At 37.5% G+C, this 26,459-nt stretch overlaps 1 protein-coding gene across 5 annotated transcripts in view; it reads right to left on the reverse strand.

Annotated features, from left to right (window-relative positions):
- LOC112817506 (small ribosomal subunit protein uS17m) overlaps positions 1-26,459 on the reverse strand; it is a 98,479-nt gene that overhangs the window by 21,464 nt on the left and 50,556 nt on the right. For 4 of the 5 annotated variants that reach the window (XM_073884313.1, XM_025864639.2, XM_073884311.1 and 1 more), the window contains one exon: positions 16,212-17,881. The exons of the other annotated variant lie outside the window; for it this stretch is intronic. In XM_073884313.1, coding sequence (XP_073740414.1) covers positions 16,815-17,881 — 1,067 coding nt within the window. In that variant the 3' untranslated portion in view covers positions 16,212-16,814. Of the gene's footprint in view, positions 1-16,211; positions 17,882-26,459 lie in introns of those variants that run through there. 5 annotated transcript variants of the gene reach the window in all.

Genomic DNA, 26,459 nt, shown 5'->3' on the forward strand with positions numbered 1-26,459 from the left:
ACAAGTCCTTTATCAGATATGATTTGCAGATATTTTTTTTTCCAGTCCATGGCTTGTCTTTCTACCTTCTTGATGATTTCCTTGGCTGCACAAATTTTTTTTTTACATTTTGATGAAGTCTGCTTTGTCTATTTTTTCTTTTGTCACTGTGGCTGTGGTGTTGCATCTTGGAAGACTGCCTAATTCAAGGTTATGAAGATTTAATACTAAGTGGTTTTTTTCATCTGTTTACCATTTTTTTTTAAAAAGAAAAGCTTTATAGTTACAGATCTTACATTTAGTAGGTCTGTGATCCTTTATGAATTAATTTTTTGTATGGTATAAAGAAGGGGCCCAACTTTATCTTTTGCATGTGAATTCCAGTTGTTCCAGTATCGTTTAAAAGACTCTTCTTTCCTTATTGAATTGTCTTGACACCCTTATTAAAAATTAATCGACCTTCATAAAGTAAGGGATTATTTATGGACCCTCAATTGTGTTCTATTGATCTATATGCCTAACCTATGCCAGTGCCATTGTGTCCAGATTATAATAGCTTTGTAGTAATTTTTGAAATCAATAAGTGTGAGTCCTCTACCCTTGTTCTTTGTCAAGAATATTTTGTCTATTCTTGTTCTTTGCATTTCTATATGAATTTTAGGATTCGTTTGTCAATTTTTGCAAAAGAAAAAAACAAGCTGAGATTTTATTAGATCTGTATTAGATCTGTCTTTTGCCTTTCTTAGCCACTGTTCATTTCCTTCTTTCAGTGAAAACTTTCATTATCCTTTGTATTAAAATATTTTGGCTTCATGTTTCTCCTAGGTGAAATATTAGACTTATATAACAAATGTATTCACCTAACTATCTGATCCTGAATATTAGAGTGACACAAATGGACCCAGTAAAATAGCTTTCTTTCTAAGGATATTGGAATGTTCAGATCTATTTGGAACATTTTGGTGCATGTTAGCTGATGCCGTGTTACAAGAAATCATAAGATGATAAAACTGCTCTAAGGGCAAACATTTCCAGACAAAGGGCCTATTTGCAGGTTCACTCCTTGCATTCCTCCTGATAATACTCCTGCCCTATTTGTCATGGGATGTGAGTTGTTATTGTGATGAGGGGTTTGTAATGTGTGGAATAATGTCTGACCAAAATTCATGTCTGCCCGGAACCTGAGAATGAGACTTTATTTTGAAATAGGGTCTTTGCAGATGTACTTAGCTAAGGCTCTTGAGATAATATCATACTGGATTTAGGGAGGCCCTAAAGCCAATGTCCTTATAAGAAGAGAGGACACAGAGATACACAGAGAAAAGGGTCATGCAAAGAGAGAGGCAGAGACTGAAGTGATGCAGCGTTAAGCCAAGGATTACTGGGAGCCAGTAGAATCTAGGAAGAGGAAAGATTTTTCCATATAGTCTTCAGAGAGAACATGGCCCTGCTGAAATCTTGATTTTGAACTTTAGCCTCCAGAACTCAGAGGATACATTTCTGTTGCTTTAAGTTACTTAGTTTGTTATGTCAGTCCTAGGAAACTAATAAGGGGTTGTATGTGAAATTATGAAATACTGTGAAAGTAGGAGATTTTGATAGAATAAACAGTATATTCAAATATACCATTAAGGTCAGTTTAGGGATCAGCAAACTATAGCCTATAAGCTATATCTGGCCTACTGAATGCTTTAAAAAAAATTAATTCCAGTATAATTGGTGTACAGTGTTATATTAGTTTCAGGTTTACAATATAGACCAAACAATTCTATACATTACTCAGTACTCTTAATCCCCATCACCTACTTCCTCCATCTCCCCACACACCTCCCCTCTGGCAAACACCAATTTGTTCTCTATATTTAAGATATCTACTGGATGTTTTTGAAAATAAAGTTTTACAGGAATACAAGCCTGCCCATTCATGAATGTATTTTCTATGGCTGCTTTAGTGCTACTGTGGGAGAGTTGAGTGATTGCAACAGAGAACTGTATGTCCCACAGAGCCTAAAATATTTATTATCTGCCCCTTTAGAGAAGGGGTTGCTGACATCTGGCTTACATCATCAAATTGTCTACTCACTTAATGACCACAGGCATTATTATGACAGCAAAACTTTAAAAAGATGCTGTTGTATTTGGTAGAATGAAGTTGTCTATGAATGCATGATTCTCCAAATAGCAGTGACTTAAAGGAGACAGAACTTTGTTTCTCTCATGTAAATTTACACAGTGCAAAGCTGGAATGGCAACCTTATGATCATCAGGAATTCTGTCTCCTTCTATATTGTTGATTTTCCATCCTCAATATATGGTTTCTACAGCATAAGCCAAGATGCACCTAACACATCTATATTCTAGTCAGTAGGAAGAGGGAAAGGGAAAAAGAGCATACTTTCCTTTAAGGACTCTTCTAGGAAATTAGTCACACTTCTACTTATACCTCATTGGCCAAAACTCAGTCATGTGGCCACACGTAGCCACAAGGGTGGCTGAGAAATGTATTCTGAGAGGCTAAGTGCACAGTTAAAAATCAGGGATTCTATTATTTTGGAAGGAAAGGAAAACAGATCTTAGGGAATGGACTAGTAATGTCTGCCACAGCTGTGAACCAGGCTGACTTTTGTCCTTTTAGTTACTCAAGGATCCAAGAGAGGACACTATATCTCAAATAAAGTTGTAATAATATTAACATATTTACACCTGTTGAACAAATGATTGTGTACCATAGGAATGCATCTGTTGTTCTGTTTCAGGAGTCCCACTGGGAACATGGCCAAGGATTTGAATCTACAGTGATTTCAGGGAGGCAGAATACATAGGACTTCATAACTGATTGTATGTGAGGTGGAGGGTGAGAGAAATCTAGGGTAACTCTCAGGTGTCTGCCTTCAGTGAGTTGGTGGACACTTGGGTATACTGGCATTTGAGAGATGAGAGAATGAGGAGGCTGTTCAGTGTGATTTACTTGTAAGGTTTTAAAAGTTCTTAAGGTTTATCACCCCTAGGTAATGCTCAATTTCTCTACCTTTTAGTCCAACTGAATATTTTAAACTTCATTTTACACATGGCTGTGTGGACCTCAGAGACAAATTGTTCTTGCCTTGAACTCCTTCCACATCACTCAGCCATCTCTCATCTCTTGGCAATTTCAACATGTGTGGCCCTGATAAAATACCAAAACATTTCCATTTCTGGACTTTCTAGGTTTCATCTTATTGAGATGGCATCATACTCTAAATTATAGCATTGTAATTATGTAAAATATAAATGTGTAGCTGCATATAATTGTGTAAGATGAAGTCTCACATTATTGTGATGTAGAGGAAGAGAAGGGTGGTAGTCAGGGATATTTTTAGCTGATTGGGCAATCATGTTATATTAAAAATATCATTATCATGAGGTGTATTCTTATGGGGTTTTGCTCTAACTTATAAATTATCAGTTTGATAAAATGATCAAGTTCTTCCTACATTAGATTACCATCTTTTTCATCTCCTAATTCTTTTTTATAAAGTTAAAGTTTGGGCCTTTTTTAAGGTTCAGTGAATGTTGCTTTTTAAAATCACTTTTTTATTAAAAAATTCAAACCCACAGAAAAATTGTAACAGTACAATGAGCAACCGTACACCCTTCACTCAAATCCATGAACATTTCACTCAACTATTCATCAATTGTTAACATTTTGCATGTTTTTTTCTCTTGCTATTATATATTATACATAAACACACACAATCACTTGATATATATTTCTATATATACAGATATATACATGTGTGTGTGATATGTATATTTTGGAAACCATTTGAGAGTTTCTTGCAGACATCATTACACTTCAACCATAAATACTCCATTTTTCATGTGTCTGCATCCTCATGTATCACCCAGTGAAATTGTAAAATTTCACATTGATATAATATTATGAGTCCATAGCCACAATTTCTTAATCATCCCAATAATGCTCTTTATAGATTTTATAAAAATTGATCCAGGATTTAACCAAGGATCATGCATTGAATTTAGTTGTTGTGTTTCTTTACTTTCTTTTAAGTCTTCTTTTTCTTTCATGACATTGATATTTAAAAAGAGTGTAAGCCAACTATTTTGCCAAATAATTTTCAGTTTGACTTTGCTTGATAGTTTCCTGATGTGTGAATTCAGGCTAATATTATTTGCAGGAACATTACATATGATGTGTCCTTCTCAGAACATTATTATCACGAGTCACATGATTTCAGTGTGTCCCGTTTTTTTTGTACTTTAAAATTTTAATTAATTAATTAGAGTATAGTGACATACATTGTTACATTAGTTTCAGGTATACAACACAATGATTCAGCAACTCCATACCTTATGCTGTGCTCACCACAAGTGTAGCTACCATCTGTCATCCTCCAACACTGTTACAGTACCATTGACTCTTTTCTGTATGCTGTACCATTTATTCATGTGACTTAGTCATTCCACAACTGGAAGTCAGTACCGCCCACTCCCCTTCACCCATTTGCCCATCCTTCCACCGTCGTCCCCTCTGGCAACCATCAATTTGTTCTCTGTATTTCTAGGTCTGATTTCTGCTTTTTGTTTGCTTACTCATTTTTTTTTTTAGATTCCATTATAAGTGAAACCGGTTTTGATATTAGCTTAATCTTTAGTTGAGGTAGTATCTGCCAGATCTCTCCATTGTAATTAGCTTTGTAATTAATAATTAGTGATTAATATTAATACTTAATAATATTAATAATTAAAAGTAATAATTAGTCATTGCTGGGGAGATGCTTTTGAGATTGTGTTAATATACTGTTCTCCAAACAAATTTTCAGCCAACAGTTTTAGCATTCCTTCATGGTTCTTTTTTTTTTTTTAAGATTTTTATTTATTTCTTTGACAGAGAAAGACACAGTGAGAGAGGGAACACAAGCAGGTGGAGTGGGAGAGGGAGAAGCAGGCTTTTTTAAAAAAGATTTTATTTATTTATTTGACAGAGAGAGACACAGTGAGAGAGGGAACACAAGCAGGGGGAGTGCGAGACGGAGAAGCAGGCTTCCTGCGGAGGAGGGAGCCCGATGTGGGGCTCAATCCAGGACCCTGGGATCATGACCTGAGCTGAAGGCAGATGCTTAATGACTGAGCCACCTATGTGCCCCTCATTCATGGTTCTTAATTATTACCATGGTGGTTATGAAATAGTAATTTTTCTATTTCTATTACATCTACTACATTTTTTAGTTAGCATGATTTTGTAAAAAAGAGCTTTCCCTTTTCTCCACATCACATTTAAACATTATTTTTTAATTGAGATGTAATCCACATACAGTGAGATGCATATATAGCTTAAGTGTTCAATCAGTTTTGATGAATACATGCACACAACTCAGACCACTATGAAGACAGAACATTTCCATAAGTTCCCTCATGCTCCTTCCTAATCAAGCCATCTCCTCCAGAAGCAACCACTGATCTAATTTCTATCACTATACATTAACACTGCTTATTCTAGATCTTCATATAAATGGAATCATATGGTATCTTTTATTTTATGATTATTTTTTAATTTAATTTAATTTTATTATGTTATGTTAATCACCATACAATATATCATTAGTTTTGGATGTGGTGATCCACGATCTGTTGTTTTTGTATAACACCCAGTGCTCCATGCAGTACGTGCCCTCCTTAATACCCATCACCGGGCTAACTCATCCCCCCTCCCCTCTCCCCTCTAAAACCCTGTTTGTTTCTCAGAGTCCATAGTCTCTCATGGTTCATCTCTCCCACCGAATTCCCCCCCTTCATTTTTCCCTTCTTTCTCCTATGTTCCACAAATAAGTGAAACCATATGATAATTGACTTTCTCTGCTTGACTTATTTCACTTAGCATAATCTCCTCCAGTCCCATCCATGTTGATGTAAAAGTTGGGTATTCATCCCTTCTGATGGCTGAGTAATATTCCATTGTATATATGGACCACATCTTCTTTATCCATTCATCTGTTGAAGGGCGTCTCAGCTCTTTCCACAGTTTGGCTATTGCAGACATTGCTGCTATGAACATTGGGGGGCATATGGCCCTTCTTTTCACTACATCTGTGTCTTGGGGTAAATACCCAGGAGTGCAATTGCTGGGTCATAGGGTAGCTCTATTTTTAATTTTTTGAGGCACCTCCACACTGTTTTCCAATGTGGCTGTACCAACTTGCATTCCCACCAACAGTGTAAGAGGGTTCCCCTTTCTCCACAACCTCTCCAACATTTGTTGTTTCTTTCCCTGTCCATTTTTGCCATTCTAACTTGTGTAAGGTGATATCTCAATGTGGTTTTGATTTGAATTTCCCTGATGGCTAATGATGAACATTTTTTCATGTATCTGTTAGCCATTTGTATGTCTTCTTCAGAGAAGTATCTGTTCATGTCTTCTGCCCATTTTTTGACTTGATTATTTGTTTTTTGGGTGTTGAGTTTGAGAAGTTCTTTATAGATCTTGGATACCAGCCCTTTATCTGTAGTACCATTTGCAAATATCTTCTCCCATTCCGTGGGTTGCCTCTTTGTTTTGTTGATTGTTTCCTTTGCTGTGCGGAAGTTTTTATCTTGATGAAGTCCCAGAAGTTCATTTTTGCTTTAGTTTCACTAGTCTTTGGGGACATGTCTTGAAAGAAGTTGCTGTGCCAATGTTGAAGAGGTTACTGCCTATGTTCTCCTCTAGGATTTTGATGGATTCCTGTCTCACATTGGGGTCTTTCATCCATTTAGAGTTTATCTTTGTTTATGGTGTTAGAGAATGGTCTAGTTTCATTCTTCTGCATGTGGCTGTCCAATTTTTCCAGCACCATTTATTGAAGATGGTCTTTTTCCACTGCATATTTTTTCCTGCTTTGTCGAAGATTATTTGACCATAGAGTTGAGGGTCCATTTCTGGGCTCTCTATTCTGTTCCAGTGGTCTATATGTCTGTTTTTGTGCCAGTACTATGCTGTCTTGGTGATCACAGCTTTGTAATACAGCTTGAAATTGGGCAACTGATGCCCCCAACTTTGTTTTTCTTTTTCAACATTTCCTTGGCGATTTGGGGTCTTTTCTGATTCCATACAAATTTGAGGATTGTTTGTTCCAGCACTTTGAAAAATGTCATTGGAATTTTGATCGGGATGGCATTGAAGGTATAGATTGCTCTGGGTAGCATAGACATTTCAACAATGTTTATTCTTCCGATCCATGAGCATGGAATGTTTTTCCATCTTTTTGTGTCTTCTTCAATTTCTTTCATGAGTGTTCTGTAGTTCCTAGAGTACAGATCCTTTACCTCTTTGGTTAGGTTTATTCCGAGGTATCTTATGGTTTTTGGTGCTATTGTAAATGGAATCGTTTCTCTAATTTCTCTTTCTACAGTTGCATTGTTAGTGTATAAGATAGTAACTGATTTCTGTGCATTGATTTTGTATCCTGCCACATTACTGAATTGCCATATGAGTTCTAGTAATTTGGGGGTGGAGTCTTTTGTGTTTTCCACATAAAGTATCATGTCATCTGCGAAAAGAGAGAGTTTGACTTCTTCCTTGCCAATTTGAATACCTTTGATTTCTTTTTGTTGTCTGATTGCTGTTGCTAGGACTTCTAGTACTATGTTGAACAATAGTGGCAAGAGTGGGCATCCTTGATGTGTTCCTGATCTTAAGGGAAAGTCTCTCAGCTTTTCCCCATTGAGGATGATATTCGCTGTGGGTTTTTCATAGATGGATTTTATGAACTTGAGGAATGTTCCCTCTATCCCTATACTCTGACGAGTTTTAATCAGGAAAAGATGTTGTATTTTGTCAAATGCTTTTTCTGCATCAATTGGGAGGACCATATGGTTCTTTCTCTCCTATTAATGTGTTCTATCACATTGATTGATTTGCGAATGTTGAACCACCCTTGCATCCTGGGGATAAATCCCACTTGGTCGTGGTGGATGATCCTTTTAATGTATTGTTGGATCCTATTAGCGGGATTTTTTTGAGGACATTGGAACCCATATTCATCAGGGATATTGGTTTGAAATTATCCTTTTTGATAGGGCCTTTGCCTGGTTTGGGGATTAAGGTAATGCTGGCCTCACAGAATGAGTCTGGATGCTACCCTTCTGTTTCTATTTTTTGAAACAGCTTCAGGAGATTAGGTATTATTTCTTCTTTGAATGTTTGGTAGAATTCCCCGGGAAACCATCAGGCCCTGGACTCTTGTTTTTTGGGATGTTTTTGATCACTGCTTCAATCTTGTTACTGGTTATTGGCCTATTCAGGTTGTCAATTTCTTCCTGTTTCAGTCTTGGCAGTTTATAGGTTTCCAGGAAGGCCTCCATTTCTTCCAGGTTGCTTAATTTATTGGCATATAGTTGTTGATAATAATTTTTAATAATTGTTTCTATTTTTTTGGTATTAGTCGTGATCTCTCCCCTTTCATTCATAATTTTACTAATTTGGGTCCTTTCTCTTTTCTTTTGGATAAGTCTGGCCAGCGGTTTATCAATCTTATTAATTCTTTGAAAGAACCAGCTTCTAGTTTCCTTCTAGTTTTGTTCATCTGATCTACTGTGTTTCTGGTTTCTGATTCATTGATCTCTGCTCTAATCTTAATTATTTCTCTTCTAATGCATGGTTTAGGCTTTATTTGTTGTTCTTTCTCCAGATCTTTAAGGTGTAAAGTTAATTTGTGTATTCGGGATTTTTCTATTTTTTTGAGTGAGGCTTAGATGGCTATGTATTTCCCCCTTAGGACCACCTTTGCAGTATCCCATAGGTTTTGGACTGATGTGTTTTCGTTCTCATTGGTTTCCATCAATTGTTGAAGTTCTTCTTTGATTTCCTGGTTGACCCAAACATTCTTGAGCAGAGTAGTCTTTAGCTTCCAAGTGTTTGAACTTCTGCCAAATTTTTTCTTGTGATTGAGTTCCAGTTTCAAAGCATTGTGGCCTGAGAATATGCAGGGAATAATCTCAATCTTTTGGTATCAGTTGAGACCGGATTTGTGACCCAGTATGTGGTCTATTCTGGAAAAAGTTCCCTGTGTGCTCAAGAAGAATGAGTATTCTGTTGTTTTAGGATGGAATGTTCTGTATATATCTTTGAGGTCCATCTGTTCCAGTGTGTCACTCAAAGCTCTTGTTTCATTGTTGATTTTCTGCTTAGATGATCTGTCTGTTGCTGAGAGTGGAGAATTGAGGTCTCCTCAATTAATGTATTGTTATCAATATGCCTCTTTATTTTGGTTAACAGTTGGCTTATATAGGTGGCTGCTCCCATGTTGGCAGCATAGATATTTACAATTGTTAGATCTTCTTGTTGGATAGACCCTTTAAGAATGATATAGTGTCCTTCTGTGTCTCTAACTATTGTCTTTAGTTTAAAATCTAAATTGTCTGATGTAAGAATTGCTACCCCAGCTTTCTTTCAAGGTCCGTTGGCATGGAAGATGGATCTCTATCCCTTCACTTTCAGTCTGGATGTATCTTTAGGTTCAAAATGAGTCTCTTGTAGACAGCATATGGATGGGTCCTGTCTTTTTATCCAATCTGCAAGCTTGTGCCGTTTTATGGGAGCATTTAGGCCATTCACGTTGAGAGTGATTATTGAAAGATACGAATTTTTTGTCATCATGTTGCCTGTAAAGTCCTTGTTTCTATAGATTGTCTCTGTAAATTTCTGTTGTATGTCACTCTTGGGGTCTTTCTCCTTTTATAGAGCCCCCCTTTATATTTCTTGCAGGGCCGGCTTAGTGGTCACATATTCTTTCAGTTTCTGCCAGTCTTGGAAGCTCTGCATCTCTCCATCCATTCTAAATGACAGCCTTGCTGGATAAGGTATTCTTGGCTGCATGTTCTTCTCATTTAGTACCCTGAATATGTCTTGCCAGCCCTTTCTGGCTTGTCAGGTCTCTGTGGATAGGTCTGACGTTATTCTGATGTTCCTCCCTCTGTACCTAAGGAATCTCTTCTCCCAACTGCCCTTAATATGTTTTTCTCGGTTCTAAGGTTTGCGAGTTTTACTATTACATGCCAGGGTGTTGGCCTGTTTTCCTTGATCTTGGGAGGGGTCCTCTCTGCCTCTAGGACACGAATGTTTGTTTCATTCCCCAGGTTAGGAAAGTTTTCAGCTATGATTTGCTCAAATATATCTTCTGGTCCTCTCTCTCCACCCCCTCAGGGATTCCAATAATTCTGACATTGGAACGCTTCATGGTGTCACTTATTTCTCTGATTCTATTTTCATGGATTCTGAGTTGTTTTTCCCTGGCCTCCTCTTTTTCCTTTTTATCTATTAAATTGTCTTCCAGGTCACTAATTCCTTCCTCTGCCTCACTTACCCTAGCTGTTAGATTATCTAGATTAGATTGGATCTCATCGATAGCATTTTTAAGTTCTGCCCATTGAGTTTTCATCTCTCTCCTTAGAGACTCTATGGTGCCATTAATTGATTTCTCCATTCTAGCTTTTGTCTTCACAACTGCTATCCTGAATTCCATTTCCGACATCTTGGTTATATCTGCAACCATGTGTAAATCTGTGGCAGAAGTCACAGTCTCTGAGTCTTTCCTATTTTGGGGGTTCCTCCTCCTAGTCATTCTGTTGAGGGGTGGTTGAGGGAATGTACAGAGTCCAAATTATTGATCACCATCCAAGCAAGATGCACCTGTTTTATAGGGACCTTAGGGTTGTTGGCCTCTTGTTCTCCCAGCCCATCTGCTGGGGGAGGCGCCTGCTGTGCTGTTACGCAGGCAACCCTGTTTGGGCAGAGTTGCCCGGCCCCCTGGGGCGGGAGATGGGCTCAGTGAAAACCAGTTTTTTGGGGCTTTTGTTCTCTGGCAGCTTTCCCTGGTGGCTTTCCGCCTCTCTTCTGAGAGTCAGAGCAGAAGAGATTGTTTCCAACCCTCTGCCTCAGAGCAGAGAGATTGCAGTGTGTTCTTCAGTGAGCTCTCCAGGTCACACTATCTCCATTTCTGTCTGTGCTGCTATAGACTGCAGCATCCTAGTTTGTGCATCCCTCAGCAGGACTCCCAGTCCTCGCCTCCAGATCGGGGCACGTGGGCACGTCTCTGCCCTTTGTGCTTCTAAAATCGCCAGCTGCCCCCAGTTCGCATGCACGGCCTGGCTGCTCCAGGTTTCAGTCCAAGTGAGTGCCCTGCAGTCCTTTCCCCGCTGCTTCCGGTCTTCCAGTCTGTGTCCCAACCCAGCACAGGAGGTTATCACTCGCCAGGGTGTAGGATTCCCAAAGCTCCCTCTGCCTTCCATTTATCTTCCAATATCTGCCTGAGGAATCACAGCTCCCTGCTTCATATTTCAAAACCAACCGCCTATGATATTCTGTTTGTAGAGATCCAGATATATCTTCTTACATCTCAGGCTGATTTCTTGGGTGTTCAGAGTGGCCTGGGAGATATCTAGCTCAATTCAGGAGACCAGTTGGAATAGGGTCCCCTACTCCTCCACCATCTTTTCCACCCATTGGACTAGTAGATTTTTAAATTTACTGTTATATTCCTGCCATTCATTTTGAAGTCCAAATTTTTCCAAAATTAGCCAGGGGGAAACTTGTTAAGCTGATGCCTGTGTCTTTCTGACTTCACTCCATCAATTTTTGTGAATTTCTTCCTTTCTGTCGAAAAAGTGCGATTTAGGCTTACCTGTACTTTTCCTGTCTCAGTTATTGGATATGCAAATTCTCCAAGAATTTTCAGTGGGGAATGGTATTTAGAAATCAAGATTTAGGTCCTAGGTGAGGCCTTCGCTACAGGAATTTTTTTGCTTCCAGGATATTTTAGAGGATGTAGCTAACTACATATTCAAATACACGTACAGAAGTCTGTGTGCATGCAAACAGGCACACAACACAAACCTCCAAAAACCAATGAGACGCTTCTTTCCCTCCTATTCTTTGTATCTCCTTTACCCCACAGTGAAAACCCTGGTCCTCACTCCAGCAACATCAATGATTGACTTGCCAAGTGCTGCAATACACACTAGATACTTTTGGAATTGTAGTAATAATATCACCACTAACAACAAAATTGCTAAGTATAGCTTGAGATTGCTTTTTGAATTTTTTTTTTGTCCTTAGTGCCTACAATGACAGCACTGTGTTAAAAATTTATTGGGATGATTTTTTTTTCCTGTATGGTTATTATCAATATTCTATACAATTAGGTATACAATTTTGTATTCAATGATAGGGAGAAACCTATCATTTTTTATTTAATCTTAGTTTTTCAATTTGCAAGTCATTAAAATGGTTCAAAACTCAGTAGTATAAAAAGATATATTCAGAGAAGTTTCATTCCTTTCCTATCCCTTTAACCCTGTTCTTGTTCCCATAGGTGACCTATTTATTAGTTTCTGGTAAGTCCTTCTTGTATTTATTTTTGCAAAGATAATCAAATACATGTGCATTCTTTTTCTTTCTTACAAAAAGTAACATTCTATATATGTTTTTTTCACACTTGTTTTATTTAACATATTCAAAAAGAATCATTTACTCCAGATTAGCTTGTTCTTTTTCAGATGCATAGAACTTTACCGTGTGGATGTACCATAGTTTGTTGAGCAATATTTCTTGTGTAAACATTTAGTCTTTTTCTCCAGTATTTCAATAAGTAACTTTGTGCATATGTATTTTATTATTATTAGTGGTGTATCTTCAGTGTAAATTTCTAGAATGGGTTTGCTGAGCCAAAGGATAATTGCATGTTAGGTTTTGCTCTATACTGCCAAATTCCCTTCCACAGGGGCTGTGCCATTTTGCATTTCTACCAGTAATGTATAAGAGAATTTATTTAAAAGCTTTCAATAATGCTAGTCAATAAAATTCCTATACCAAAATGACAGGGCAATGGGACAGATGGTTTTGGGAAAGTTCAAAATTTCAAATCTATACAAAAAGGTCTTAAAATTCTCCATGACATAATAAGCAATATTTTGTAATGAAAGGAGACCAGAGAAAAGTTATTTGGTCTGTGCAACTAAGTTTTATGGATGACCTAAGAATCAGCCAGTTGCTAATCTGTAAATTGCAACTTAATTTGTCTGAAGGTATTATTCTTATTTTGGGTTAGATAAGATTACTAGAACCCAAGGAAGGTATACAAATAGTATCTGGAAGGAACAACCTAAACCTAGGAACAAAAGAAAAACTGAAACCCTGGGAAAGTGTTCAAATAAGGATAAGAAAAAAAAAATTAAATCCATGTAGGTAACATTTTCGTGGTTTTGGTATAATTAATATTCTGAGTACATTTTACATGTGTGTGTGTGTTTTTTTAAAGATTTTATTTATTTGAGAGAGAGAATGAGAGAACATGAGCAGGAGGAGGGGCATGAAGGAGAAGCCTCCCTGCTGAGTGGGGAGCCCAATGTGGGGTTCTATCCCACCACTCCAGGATTATGACCTGAGCTGAAGGCAGAGGCTTAACCAACTGAGCCACCCAGGTGCCCCCTTTTTACCTGTTTCATTTCTTTTCTTTCTTTCCTTCCTTCCTTTTTTTTTTTTTTTTTAAAGATTCTATTCATTTATTTGACAGAGAGAGACACAGCTAGAGAGGGAACACAAGCAGCGGGAGTGGGAGAGGGAGAATCAGGCTTCCTGCTGAGCAGGTAGCCCCATGTGGGGCTCGAACCAAGGACCCTGGTATCATGACCCCAGCCAAAGGCAGATGCCTAATGACTGAGCCACATAGGCGCCACTTTTTACCTGTTTCTTAAGGTATTTATTTATTTTTTAAAGATTTTATTTATTTATTTATTTGACAGAGAGAGACACAGTGGGAGAGGGAACACAAGCGGGTTGGGGGGGGGAGTGTGAGAAGGAGAAGCAGGCTTCCCGCTGAGCAGGGAGCCCGATGCGGGGCTCGATCCCAGGACCCTGGGATCATGACCTGAGCCGAAGGCAGACGCTTAACGACTGAGCCACCCAGGTGCCCCTTCTTAAGGTATTTAGAACATTTAATACAATCTTAAATTTTAGGCTTGTGATTTTAATGAAATGTTTAGATGTGTTTAAATCTGAAATCAGTGCTTAAAAGAGTGGGGTTATCTAATTTTAGAAATTCCTAAGTTCTTATTTATTAGTTTTACAGCTGTGAATAATTAGAGGAATATTGACTGCTTAAAGAATGTGTTTCTTAAACTAATAAACATTAATCAAAATACAAATAGTAACAAATATATTTCTCCAAGCCCACTAGGCCTTTGGACGTAAGAGAATCTATCAACATGACGATCCTTTAACGCTCTGAAGTTTGAAAAAGTCACACAGATTTTGTTGAGCAGCAACCTTTTGCTTTATTAACTTTATATATTCAACAAATATTTTCAATGTGTTATAAAATGCTATTCCAGGTACTGTTTTTATCCACTGAATCAGTAGATGGTCCATGTTCTAGTGACATTTCTAGTGAGAAATCCTGAATTAATAATTTATTATTATGTATAAACTTAAATATCTCTTTTCATAAAATAAGGCCAATGACACCTGTTTGGATGGGCCAAATGAACTAATATATGTGAAGGGGTAATGCCTTGCCCTCCTACACGGAAGTAAGTCATAAGTAATGGGTTTTTGAATGAGTACTATTCCTCTGGTTTCTCTACTCCAAGAACAAGTATTTTGATGTAATCAATATACTTAGGGTTCACTCCTTAACTTGCAACATTTTGAAGAGAACAAAGGACATGAAAAGAAATTGATCCCAGAATGATATAGTTTACTGAACAACTAAGATAAACATTATAATTTATGACCCTAAAGAATATTTAATAAGTTTCTAATTTTATAAGTCCTATTTATTATGAAGAACTGGTGAAAATCTTTGGCCAACTCTGGTCTGGTTCAGTCCAGACTCTTCTTTTCTAGGATTATCCAACTTCTGCTGAAACTCTCCCGAAAATCCCATTGTTTTCATTTTTCACCTGTGTCAATACACTGCCTTGTATTGGAGCCCTTAACACTCTTTGTGATATGTCTTTCCCCCCCCCGGGTTGCAAAATTAAACTTTGATCAAAGCCTTTACAAATTGTAATTAACCATTACTTCTTTTAATACATGCCTCTAATTGTCTGAGATTTCACCTTAGCTCACTATCTTTCTGAAATCTGAGTGCCCTCCTTATGGCAAATGAATATTAAATGTAGCTTATTTTGGTGAAGAGATATTTTCAGAACGGATCTGCCCTGAAAATGGATCCCTACTACACAGACACAAAATACTATTAAAAATCCTTCTTGACTATAGTAACTCAGGATTTTATGAACTATTTCACATCCACTGATGCATGGGGCATAAATGTACTTTGAAAAGTTTAATGTCTGTGAAGAAATGAGTTCATTTCATTACTTTCTTCGTTTTTAGTGTTTTAGTTTCTTAAATGCCTTCAAATCATTTCAGCTTTGACCCAAGAACTTTATAAAATCTAGTTTTCCGGAGGGAAAAAGTAAGAAAAGTCTTTGAGCTGGGAGCTATGTTAGAAGAAAAAAGGCGAGGAAGCCAGGGGAAATGCAATCCTACCTTAGCCTCATGGCTTCTTCAAGCCATGCCTGAGGAGAGAGAAAAACAGAAAACCAAGAAACTGAAGCAGCCCCAAACGTGCAGCTGTTTGTGGCTTTTGACAGTTTGCATTTATAATGCTTTGTAACATCAAAATGTGATTATCTGTTAAACAGGGCAGTAGTCACAAAAATAAAATTTAACCACCTTAATTTCTTTTTGGAAACAGGTGTTACATAAATATATTTCAATAAATAAAATGAATTATTAAGCCAATTAGTAATACTTCCTTAGTTGTTTATATAAGCCAGTTAGACTCTTCACTGGTTCTTATCCTCATCATGGAACCACAGCTCAATACAGTCTCCTACTTCTTGTCTCTCACAGTTGTTCAGGGATGTGTAGGGACTCTCAGCCCCTGGTCATTATAGAAAAACAAAGCAACGCAAAACAACAACAAGAAACTCCTCTCTCTTCAAACCCACAAATATAGCAGGAATACCCAATTTAGTGAAAACAATCTGTTTGCTACAAGGAAATTTAAAACTAGAACAACAGAATAGAAAAGTAGACTTCTCTGAATCACTTTTTAAAGTTAATCACTATGACCCTTAGTCTCTTCCAAGACTCTTCTTAAAGTGATCCTAGGACTTGTTTGATGAAAATGCAAAAGTTGCTAAAAAACAAACAAACAAATAAACACTGTCATATAGCTGTCACATTGTTTCTCAAATAAAGGTACAGAAGATTTAGGTGGTACATCAAACGGATATTTTTAATTTGGAAGTTATATATATTTTAATAAATATCTATTTTAGGACAAATATAATTGACATATAAAACTCATAATTTCCACAAATACTATTTCCTAGGACAAGGTTAAAAATTCTGAGTCCCTTTAAAGAAAAATATTAAATAAACACTGAATATGATAAAAACTGTAAAGGAAACACACAAATGATGAAGTTTGAGAAATATTGCTTTTATGTTTATTTCAAGTTTATGTGACTAGTTACACTACATCATTGCCTTAATCAATGCTTACATAATTTAAAAAGTTTATATCATAAAAGTTACAGATTATTGCCTACAAGATGTCTGATCATTGAAAAAAGTTTTATATCAGATTTGGAACATGACTCAATATAATCTTATTTATAAAATAAATTATTTTCACTATTTATAACCTCCTGGGAATATGCTACAATTTAAGACCTAGATTTATTTAGTTTCTATGCATTAAAAGTTTATTTATAAGCTTTCTCTCCTCTATGAATAATTTGATATTGAATGGGATGAAGAGATCTGACCAAAAATTTTCCCAGATTTATATATTCATATGATTCCCACCCCCATGAGTTACATGCTGCTGGGTAAGTGAAGGATTGGGACTTAAGGTTTTCTCACATTTATTATATTCACATAATTTCTCCCGAGTATGGATTTTCCTATGTTGGTTAAGGTGTGCACTCTGGCTAAAGGCTTTCTCACATTCATTACATTTATAGGGTTTCTCTCCTGTATGAGTTCTCTCATGCTGATTAAGATGTGTCCTCTGGCTGAAGGCTTTCCCACAAAAACTACATTCATAAGGTTTCTCTCCAGTATGAAGTCTATGATGTTCAGTAAGGGATGTGATACGGCTAAAGGCCTTACCACACTGATTACATTTATAGGGCTTCTCTCCAGTATGAATTCTCAGATGTTGAGTAAAGGATGAATGTTGACGGAAGGCTTTCCCACATTCATTGCATATAAAAGGTTTTTCTCCTGTGTGAATTCTCTGATGTTGAATTAGATGTATCCTCTGGCTGAATCTTTTCCCGCATTCATCACACTTATAGGGCTTCTCTCCTGTAAGGACTATCTGAGGTTGAGTAAGAGATGAATTGTGGCTGAAAACTTTTTCACATTCACTGGGTTTCTCTTCAGTATGAATATGATTAGTAAGAAGAATATGTTGATTGAAGATTTTTCCACACTCATTATATTCATAAGGATTACTTCTTACATAGTTTCCCTGATAGTAAATCAAGTTTGAATTATGTTTGATGCTATTTCCTTGTGTGTCAGAATTAAGGGGTATTTTAATTGAAGGAATTCTCTGATGCATAATAAGGTTTGAGTTCATGTTATAGTTTTCTCCAAATCTATTACAGTCATGGCTTCTCTCCTGTGTGATCTTTTTGTGGGTGAAAGATATTTGTGCTAAATGTCTCTGCTGGTTTTCTTGGTTAAACTCTAACTGGTAATCAAAATCCCAGAGTCCTCCCAAGATGGAGTACCAGAAACTATCTCCTGTTAGTCTCTCCATTATCATGTCATGATTTTGATTTTCATCAGAAATATTCTGGTTTGGAGTTGATTTTTTGATTTCAGGTCTACTCTCCCCATCTAAAAGAAATTCAGAACATACAAATATTTTGCCATCTTCTCTGTTTTGAAAAAGGAAATTGTTGTGCAATGAATTACAAAGTGAAACTGATAGTAATGTGGACAAGGCATATTTGGCATAAGTTTTAAAATATGGCCATGTAACAAGGGAGACTATAAAAGGATGACAGAAAGCAGTGAGCAGTGGGAAATTTTAAAATCTGTATGGTAATCATAAGAGATCATCCAGGAGTACCCACGGCTGAAAGGAAATGGAAAGGAGAATAAGAAATATCAGAGAAAGGTCTGTGCATAGAGGTGGGAGATATTAGAGGAAAGACTATATTTGAAGAAGACAGGTCCAAGTACACCACCTTATAAATCTCATCTGTGGATTATTCTATTCTAGTGCCAGCTACTTGTTTATTTAAAAAGTATTTCTCCTTATTTTTAATCTTTTGTTTAAAATGATAAAATGAATACTTGCTTATAATAACACATTCAAATAATATGGAAATGCATAAAGGAAGAATTTCACCCTTCAGAGGTCGTTATTGTTAATAGTTTGGAGCTTGTCTTGTCAATTTTTTTCCGTGTTCATATAAATATAAATGTAAATCATATTTTGAACAAGCATGAATTGTGATAAAAACAAAATTTCATTTCAGTCTCCTACCACTTCTTTAAACTTAATTTAATGGGGGGCATTCTTATTCTGCTTCTGGGAGATTTGGGCAGGTTCCATGGTTCCCCCTAATTCTTAGATAACAGATACTCCTACTGTTACATTAAGTTACAAACAGTCTCTATTCAGTAATTAAAATGTTTAGTCACTTGTTTAATAATCAGAACTCCAAAATCAATCCCTTTTCCTTCCCCTGGGCATCATATTCTTCCTTTCTCCCCACCACCTGCCTCTTTCCCCACCCTACTCTCTTCCTGCTAGTTTTTTCCCCTGGCTACTCTCTCACTTCTTTTCTCACTTTAACTATTTCCCTGGCCACCTCTTTCTTCACTCACTAAATGTTGTTTAGTTCCCTTTTTGGGGGGGCAGGGAGAGAAGCAGAGGGAGAGAGAGAATCTTAAGCAGACTCCACACCCAGCACAGAGCTGATGTTGGGCTCAATCTCATGACCCTGATATCATGACCTGAGCCAAAATCAATAGTCAGACACTTAACCAACCGAATCACCCAGGTACCCCTGTTTAGTTCCCTTCTAACAAGAGTTTGATGGTAGAAGCTGTGTGGAGGGAGGGATTAAGAGGCCAAGTTTTGTATGACTGGGTAGCTTCCCATTCTCACCTTGGCAGAAGATTAAATAGGACCCACTTTGAGAACTCTTATGTCTCTTGGGAGGTTTTAGCTGGACCTCTCTTTCTCCTCAATTCCATGATCTGGATAGACAAATCTCTATTTTGGATAGTCCTTTGGGACCATCCCTACAGCAATGAATCCTATTGGACAAGACTGAAGATGTTGGATGACTCATAAACACTCACGACACCTTGTCTTGACAAACTTGGGTAGTGCAGACAGATCCTAACTCACCAGTTTCTCTTGGCTCACCTATAAAAGCCATTTCAGGGGCGCCTGGGTGGCTCAGTCATTAAGCGTCTGCCTTTGGCTCAGGTCATGATCCCAGGGTCCTGGGATTGAGCTCCGCATCAGGATCCCTGCTCAGCGGGAAGCCTGCTTCTCCCTCCCCCACTCCCTCTGCTTGTATTCCCTCTCTCTGTCAAATAAATGAATAAAATCTTAAAAAAAAAATAAAAGCCATTTCATCAGTCAGCTGTTCTTGGGCCTTGGACTGCTTTAGCTTTCTCAAATGTAAGTTATGCACTAGTCTTGGTCTTTCAACCATAAGGAATGCATATAAAAGCTGAAAGAGTGTTTCCCTTGAAGCTGGCACATATGATTATCATCCTAATTAGGACACTTGACAGTAAAAGGGAGCACCATTAATAATTATGCCAAGAATCGTCCTGGAAAAATAAAATGGAATTACACTATCATACTGTTTTGTTTTGTTTTTTGTTTTTTAAGAGAGAGAGTAGGGGAGGAGCAGAGAGAATCTTAAAACACTCAGTGTGGAGCCTCATGTGGGGCTTGGTCTCACAACCCTGAAATCATGACCTGAGCCAGAATCAAGAGTCTGGAACTTAACTGACTGAGCCACCCAGGTGCCCCTGTATATTTCTTTTTTTCATTACTGCATAACTTGAACACATTTCCATGTCAACAAATACATTTCCATAATTTTTAAAGGTTGTAAAATATCCAATTTTATGGATATATCAAAGTATTTTTAATCAATTCACATTGAGGTTGCATTGGACTTAGTGTTATCGCAAACCGCATAGCAAGAATAGTTGGCCGAACATGAAATAGAAATTGTAGAAAGAAAAAAAAGAAAATTGTGAAAAACAGATCAATATGCTTAAAGATACACAAAAAGATACTCAAACAGAACTTACTCTGGTCTAAAATTGTATGTGGAAAAAATAGTGATTTAAAAGACTTGTTTTAAACCAATTGACCATTTCAACCAAATTATCAACTGGATCACTTTATTTTCAGCCAAAATGCTTTTGTCTGCCTAGGGACTTTGGCCCTAAAATGTTTAGCATAATTGGCTGGAGTTTGAAGACACAACTCCTTCTGCCTAGGAGTAGAATTCAGGGCCTTCATTCCCTATGACCTAGCTTCTAAAACTTTTGTTTATTCCTGGAAACATGGCAGCTTGATCAACATACTCATGGCCACTTTGTTGACTGCCTTCTTTCCATGTCTTGCCTCTGAGTGAAAAGGGAAAAGTGTTGCTGGTTGGCAGACTTGTTATCTACTGATACCAGGAGGAGTGACAATGCATGGACTATACAGGCACTGTTCCCCCACTCTGGATACCCTCAAGGCAAATCAGATCTTCAGTCACAGGGCTACCTATTTACATCCCAGTGGGATGCCAGGGTATAGAGTCTAGATGCCAAGCTGAGACAGTGATTATCTTGGGCTATTTGTGAAGAACATTTGTGAAGAACAAATTCTGATCCATTTGCTTTAGCTCCTTACCTAACCTAAGCCTCCATGTTAGCAGACATGACTGCAACTTACCTTAAAAGGAGGGTGGGCATTGATGAGGATGAACACTTTTATCAAGCTATGTATATGAGATCATGTAGAGGTGCTATTCACTCATCCACTGTCTACTTTCTTCATGGTTTGGCCTTACCTGGCTAGAAACCCAACCATTCACTGAAGCTCCCAAGTCCTATTTTATACTTCTGCTCAATCAATTCCCTATCACATCTTATATTGCCTACCCCTCTGTTGTCTGAGATTATAGAAAAAGTGCTGCTTGGGAAGAAAGTGTTTTCAGACATGGAAGCAGAAGAGCTTCCTGTGCCTACACTGTGAGAATGACATGAATTCTATTTTGTGCCCAAGTTCTAAATGAAGTGCAATATCTTGGTCACAGCTACAGACTAAGACCCTTTAGCTTATTGCAGTTCATCAGGCTTTCATTATTCTTGCAGGAGCCTAAGGGCTCTACATCAAGAAAAATAGGGGATTTGCATAGACTAGTCTCAGTGTGGTTACTATTTTTCCCCACTGACTCCATATTCCCTGGATCAACTCTTGGGGTTATGAGCCTTTAATAAAATTAGATTTCTAGGGTACCTAGACCTCTGACATCCTTTGTATCTAGGGAGGGATATCTTCTAGATAAATTCTTAGTATGAGCATATTGTGATGCCACTGGGCAACCACAACATCTTGAAGGGCCTTCTGCACTACTGCATACCTCACCTAGTAGACAACTTAGCCTCATCCAATGCCTTTTGAAAGAAATTATTTAGAAGTAGGAAGAAAGGAAACAAGAAAGGAAAGAGGAAGGGAGAGAAGGAGGGAGAAAAGGAAATAATTAGGGAGAAAAGGAGGGAGGAAAACATTTAAAAAAGTTTATCCTTTTTTTAAAGATTGTATGTATGTATGTATTTATGAGAGAGAGAGAGCACGAGCAGGGAGGAGAGGGAGAAGCAGGCTCCCCACGAGCAGGGAGCCTGATACAGGCTCAATCCCAGGATGCCAGGATCATGACCTAAGCCGAAGGCAGACCCTTAACCAACTGAGCCACCCAGGTGCCCCGTTTATCCTTTCTATGTGTAAAGCACTATAGTATTTCTAGTTCTCTTTTGTTAATTAAAAAAGAAAAGTGCCATGATTTATAGTGGGTTATAAAATTAATTTAGTGGGTAGAACAATGAATTAAAACTGAAACAAAATAGGCTAAAAAAGATTAGAAACTATCAGAGTTCATCAGACATAGCAGTAAGAATAAATGGTAAGATTTTGTCTCAATTTTATAGATTATACATATCTTATGGGTTGCAATAAAAATGAATTTCTTAATGAGAGTAGTGCTTATAAATAATTAAAAACTTTTGGCAGAGGTCAGTAAGCTTTTTCTGTGAAGGGTCATATAGTATATATTTAAGGTTTTGTGGGTCGTATGGGCTTTATTGTTTACTGAACTCTGCTGTCATAGTGTGAAAGCAGCCACACACAATATGAGTGACAAGAGTGAGTGTGGCTGGGTTCCCATAAAATTGTTTACAAAAACATGTGACTGTAGACAATGTTTTGTTCATCCAAAGAGTCTACAATGCCAAACAGGGTTATCTGGAGAGGGAACCCCCCCTTGATAATCTAAGACATCCTTATGTTGACCAGTGGTTCATCTTATACTAGCAATGTATGAGAGTACTTTCTTCCCTACAGACTTATCAACAGTGTGTGCAGACAAATTTTTGTGGACTTTTGCTAAACTGATGGGTGAGGAAAGGTCACCTGCACTTTCAATTTGTGTTTCTCTGATGAGTGAGGCTGAACATTTTTCCTTATGTTAAACATATTTGTATTCCTTTATCTAAGAACTGTTCAGATATATGTATACTTCTATTGGGCTGTTGGCCTCTGCTTTAGAGGAGCCTTTTATTAATGGGAGCTTAGCCCTTTTGATATGTTGCAAATATTTCCCTTTACTGCCACTTGCCTTTTACCCTGCTTATTATTCTACACCACGCAGAGCTTGGGGATTTGGCCCCTTGAATATATAAATCTTTTCTTTTATGGCTTCTAGATTTTAAATCATAGTTGGAAGTGATTTCCCTATTTCAATGTTATAAAAGATTTTTCCTGTGTTTTCTTCCAGGTCTCTTATGGTTTCATGTTTTACATTTAATGTCTCTGATTCCTTTGGAGTATCTTGGTTTAAGGGTAAGTTATGGACCCAATTTTATCTCTTTCCAGATGGCTACTCACTATTCACTAAAAGGTCTACCTTTTATAACTACACTTGTGGTGAGCATAGCATAAAGATGAATCACTATGTTGTGCACCTGAAACTAATGTAACATTGTGTGTCAATTATACTCAAATAAAAAAAAAAGTCTACTTCTTAAATGCCAGTTGTCTCAAAACCATTTTATTAAGATGTCCACCTTTTGTTCTGCATGGAGCACTGGGTGTTATGCACAAACAATGAATCATGGAACACTACATCCAAAATTAATGATGCAATGTATGGTGATTAACATAACAATAAAAATTTTAAAAAAATATGTCCACCTTTTCCCTCCTGATTTGAAATAATGCCTTTATCATATACTAAACTCCTGCATACATCTGGGTCTATTTCTGGATTTCCTTTTCTGTTCAGTTGGTCTGCCTTGTTCTAATAAAATTTTACTGTGTATTATGTAGTTTAAATAATCCCTTTTATTGTTTTTCCTTTCAGAGTTTTCCAGATTATTTTTGTTTTGGCTCTTTTCTTTTCTATTCTATTCTATTCTATTCTATTCTATTCTATTCTATTCTATTCTTCTATTATTTTTTATATGTTCAATTAGCCAACATATAATCAATATGAACTTTAGAATGAGCTTATCTAGATTCCTCTAAAATCTTGAAGGCACTTTTTATGGGATTACATTACATGTTTATTAGGGACACTGACATCTTGGTATGTCCATTTATTCAAGTTTATTTTTTTGTCTGTCAGAGTGTTTTTTTTTAATTTTTTTTAAATTAAAAAAATTTTAAACTTTTTTTAAAAGATTTTATTTATTTATTTGAGAGAGAGAGAGAGTGAGAGAGAGTTCATGAGAGGGGGTAAGGTCAGAGGGAGAAGCAGACTCCCCACTGAGCAGGGATCCCAATGTGGGACTCGATCCTGGGACTCCAGGATCATGACCCGACCCGAAGGCAGTCACTCAACCGAGCCACCCAGGTGCCCCTGTCAGAGTGTTTTAAAATTCCTCATGCAGGTGTTGCACATTTCTTGTTAAAAGTTTATTTCTAGTGCATTTAATTTTGCTCCCTAACTGTTTTGAATTTCTCTTCCATTTGAACCCTGTATCCTGATGGCAGGGCTTTATTTCAAGCAAGCATTGGAGTGTGTGTGAGTCATAAGGTGATTAATTTTGGCTGTGTGGAGATTGGGGGAAGGCAGGGAAGTGTTCTGCCTGGCTTGTTTCTAGGTGGGCCTTTGTAGCACTGGGGCTGCCTTCCTTCCCTGAGACCTGGTGACCCAGAAACGATAGACTTTGCTTCATGTACAGAATGCCCATTTTCCTGGAAAATGCCTGGATTTATTTTGCTTGGAGAGAAAGAGAGAGAGAGAGAACAAGTGGGAGGAGTGGGTGGGGGAGAAGCAAGCTCCCTGCTGAGCAGGGAGCTGATGCGGGGCTCAATCCCATCATGATGCAAGTCGAAGGTAGATGCTCAACCAACTGAGCTACCCAGGAGTCCCATCCACATTCTTTATAATGGTTATACAGTAATCTAATGTATGTGCATACCATAATTTATTTAACCTTTATTGGTCAACATTTAGGTAGTTTACAGTCTTGTTGTTTCCCCTAAAATGAATATCCATTATATAAGTCAGTTGTCACATGTGACAGTTCAGGTGGGTTTTGATATATTATTTGATATATTGTTCCTGTTACTTATATTTATTTTGTGCGTAGGGATGACTAGAAACCAACCAGCACCATAAATGTCTTGATTGAGCAATAAAGGATTTTCTATCAAAAGCAAAAAAAATTTTTTTTCTAGGTGTTTTATTTTTTTAGTTACTATTAAATGGGCTCTTCTCTTCCATCTTGTTTTCTAACTGGTAGTTGTTTGTGCTTTTATCTTCACTCCACTTCAACAATTATTTACCTGATTAATACAGTTATACTCTGAACTTAGATCCATATAAAGAATCTCAAACTCAGTGTCACACTCCTTTGCCCAGTTGAGTAGACTATGCCCTTATTCACATTCTACTTGCTTTCTGATCTCATCTAGAACTCCACTGCTTTGACTCTTCTACTGTTTTCTAGTTTCCAGTCCTCTTCAGGCCTTACTTCTTGTCATTTCTTGGAATCTATGTCAAATCACTTGACTTCGCAAACTCTCAGTTTTCCTCCTTTAGTTCCACCCATCTAACAGGGCCTCAGCCTGAGCTCTACAAAGCCTTTCTGGTGCCGAGTAGAACAGGAGAAATGGCATAGGCATAGACACTGGAAACCACAAATCCACAGGGCAAAATCTCATTTGGATCCTGCTTGGTAATCTCTTTGGTCAGCTACCATTAACCTTAGTAAACTAGAGCAAGTGCTCCTCAAATTCTGTACTTACTCCCACCATTCCTTTACATTCAACAGGAGACCTTGCCTTCAACCTTACCAAGAAAATAGAAAATAACCATGCGTGAACTCCCCCAAATCTGTCACGAACAAACTTACTTACATACAAAATCACCCTAATCTCTTTCCTAATCCCACTTCCATCTCTTCTAGAACCTTGCTCCGTATTTTGTATCTATTTTCTGCTTACTCCCTCTTTTAACCCCTCCTCTTCAGTATTATAAACAAGCTAAAACCATTCCTGCTTAGAACAACCCTCTTTTGACCCTACCTTCTATTCTCCCATATATCCTATATTGTCTCCCTTTCTCATTCTAGCACCTTGTAAGAATACTGCGTACTTACCAGGTCTACCTTTTTACCTCCTGTTCACTCAACAATGTACTAACTGGTAACTACTAATCACTCCCCTGTTATTTCTCTTATTAATTAATATAATTACTAACCTCTTTGTTGCTAAATCCACTGGACATTTTCTAGATCTTACCTTAGTGAGGAAGATGTTTCTAGGTAAATAGGCATCAGGAGATGCCAGTAAGGCAAGCAGTACCCCAGAGGGCAAGCCAGAATTAGATGAGTCCATCAACTGAAATGTTTTACCACATCCTCATAAGAGGAACCAGTCACTGTGTTCCTGTGTCTTATAGGATAATGCAAAAATGCAAGCTGTCTCCTTGGAGGAGATGGCCAGGCTGCTTATTCCCGACAAGGAATGAGCAAGTCATTTGTTCAAGCTGACCTGTGAACCAAGAGCCTTAGGCATCCACAAAATAAGTTCTGGAAATTTTCTCAAGTTAGCGATTATTTTCTCTAGCTGGGGGTCTGTGGATAGAGACATAATGGGAGACAGCTTGGAGCCTACGAATGGATACGCCTGTGGGGAAAAAAATACATACCTAAG

Source organism: Callorhinus ursinus, unplaced genomic scaffold (genome assembly GCF_003265705.2).
Source record: "Callorhinus ursinus isolate GAN/ISIS: 27379988/994484 unplaced genomic scaffold, GSC_fseal_2.0 scaffold55, whole genome shotgun sequence".
In the NCBI taxonomy this organism is placed as follows: Eukaryota; Metazoa; Chordata; class Mammalia; order Carnivora; family Otariidae; genus Callorhinus; species Callorhinus ursinus.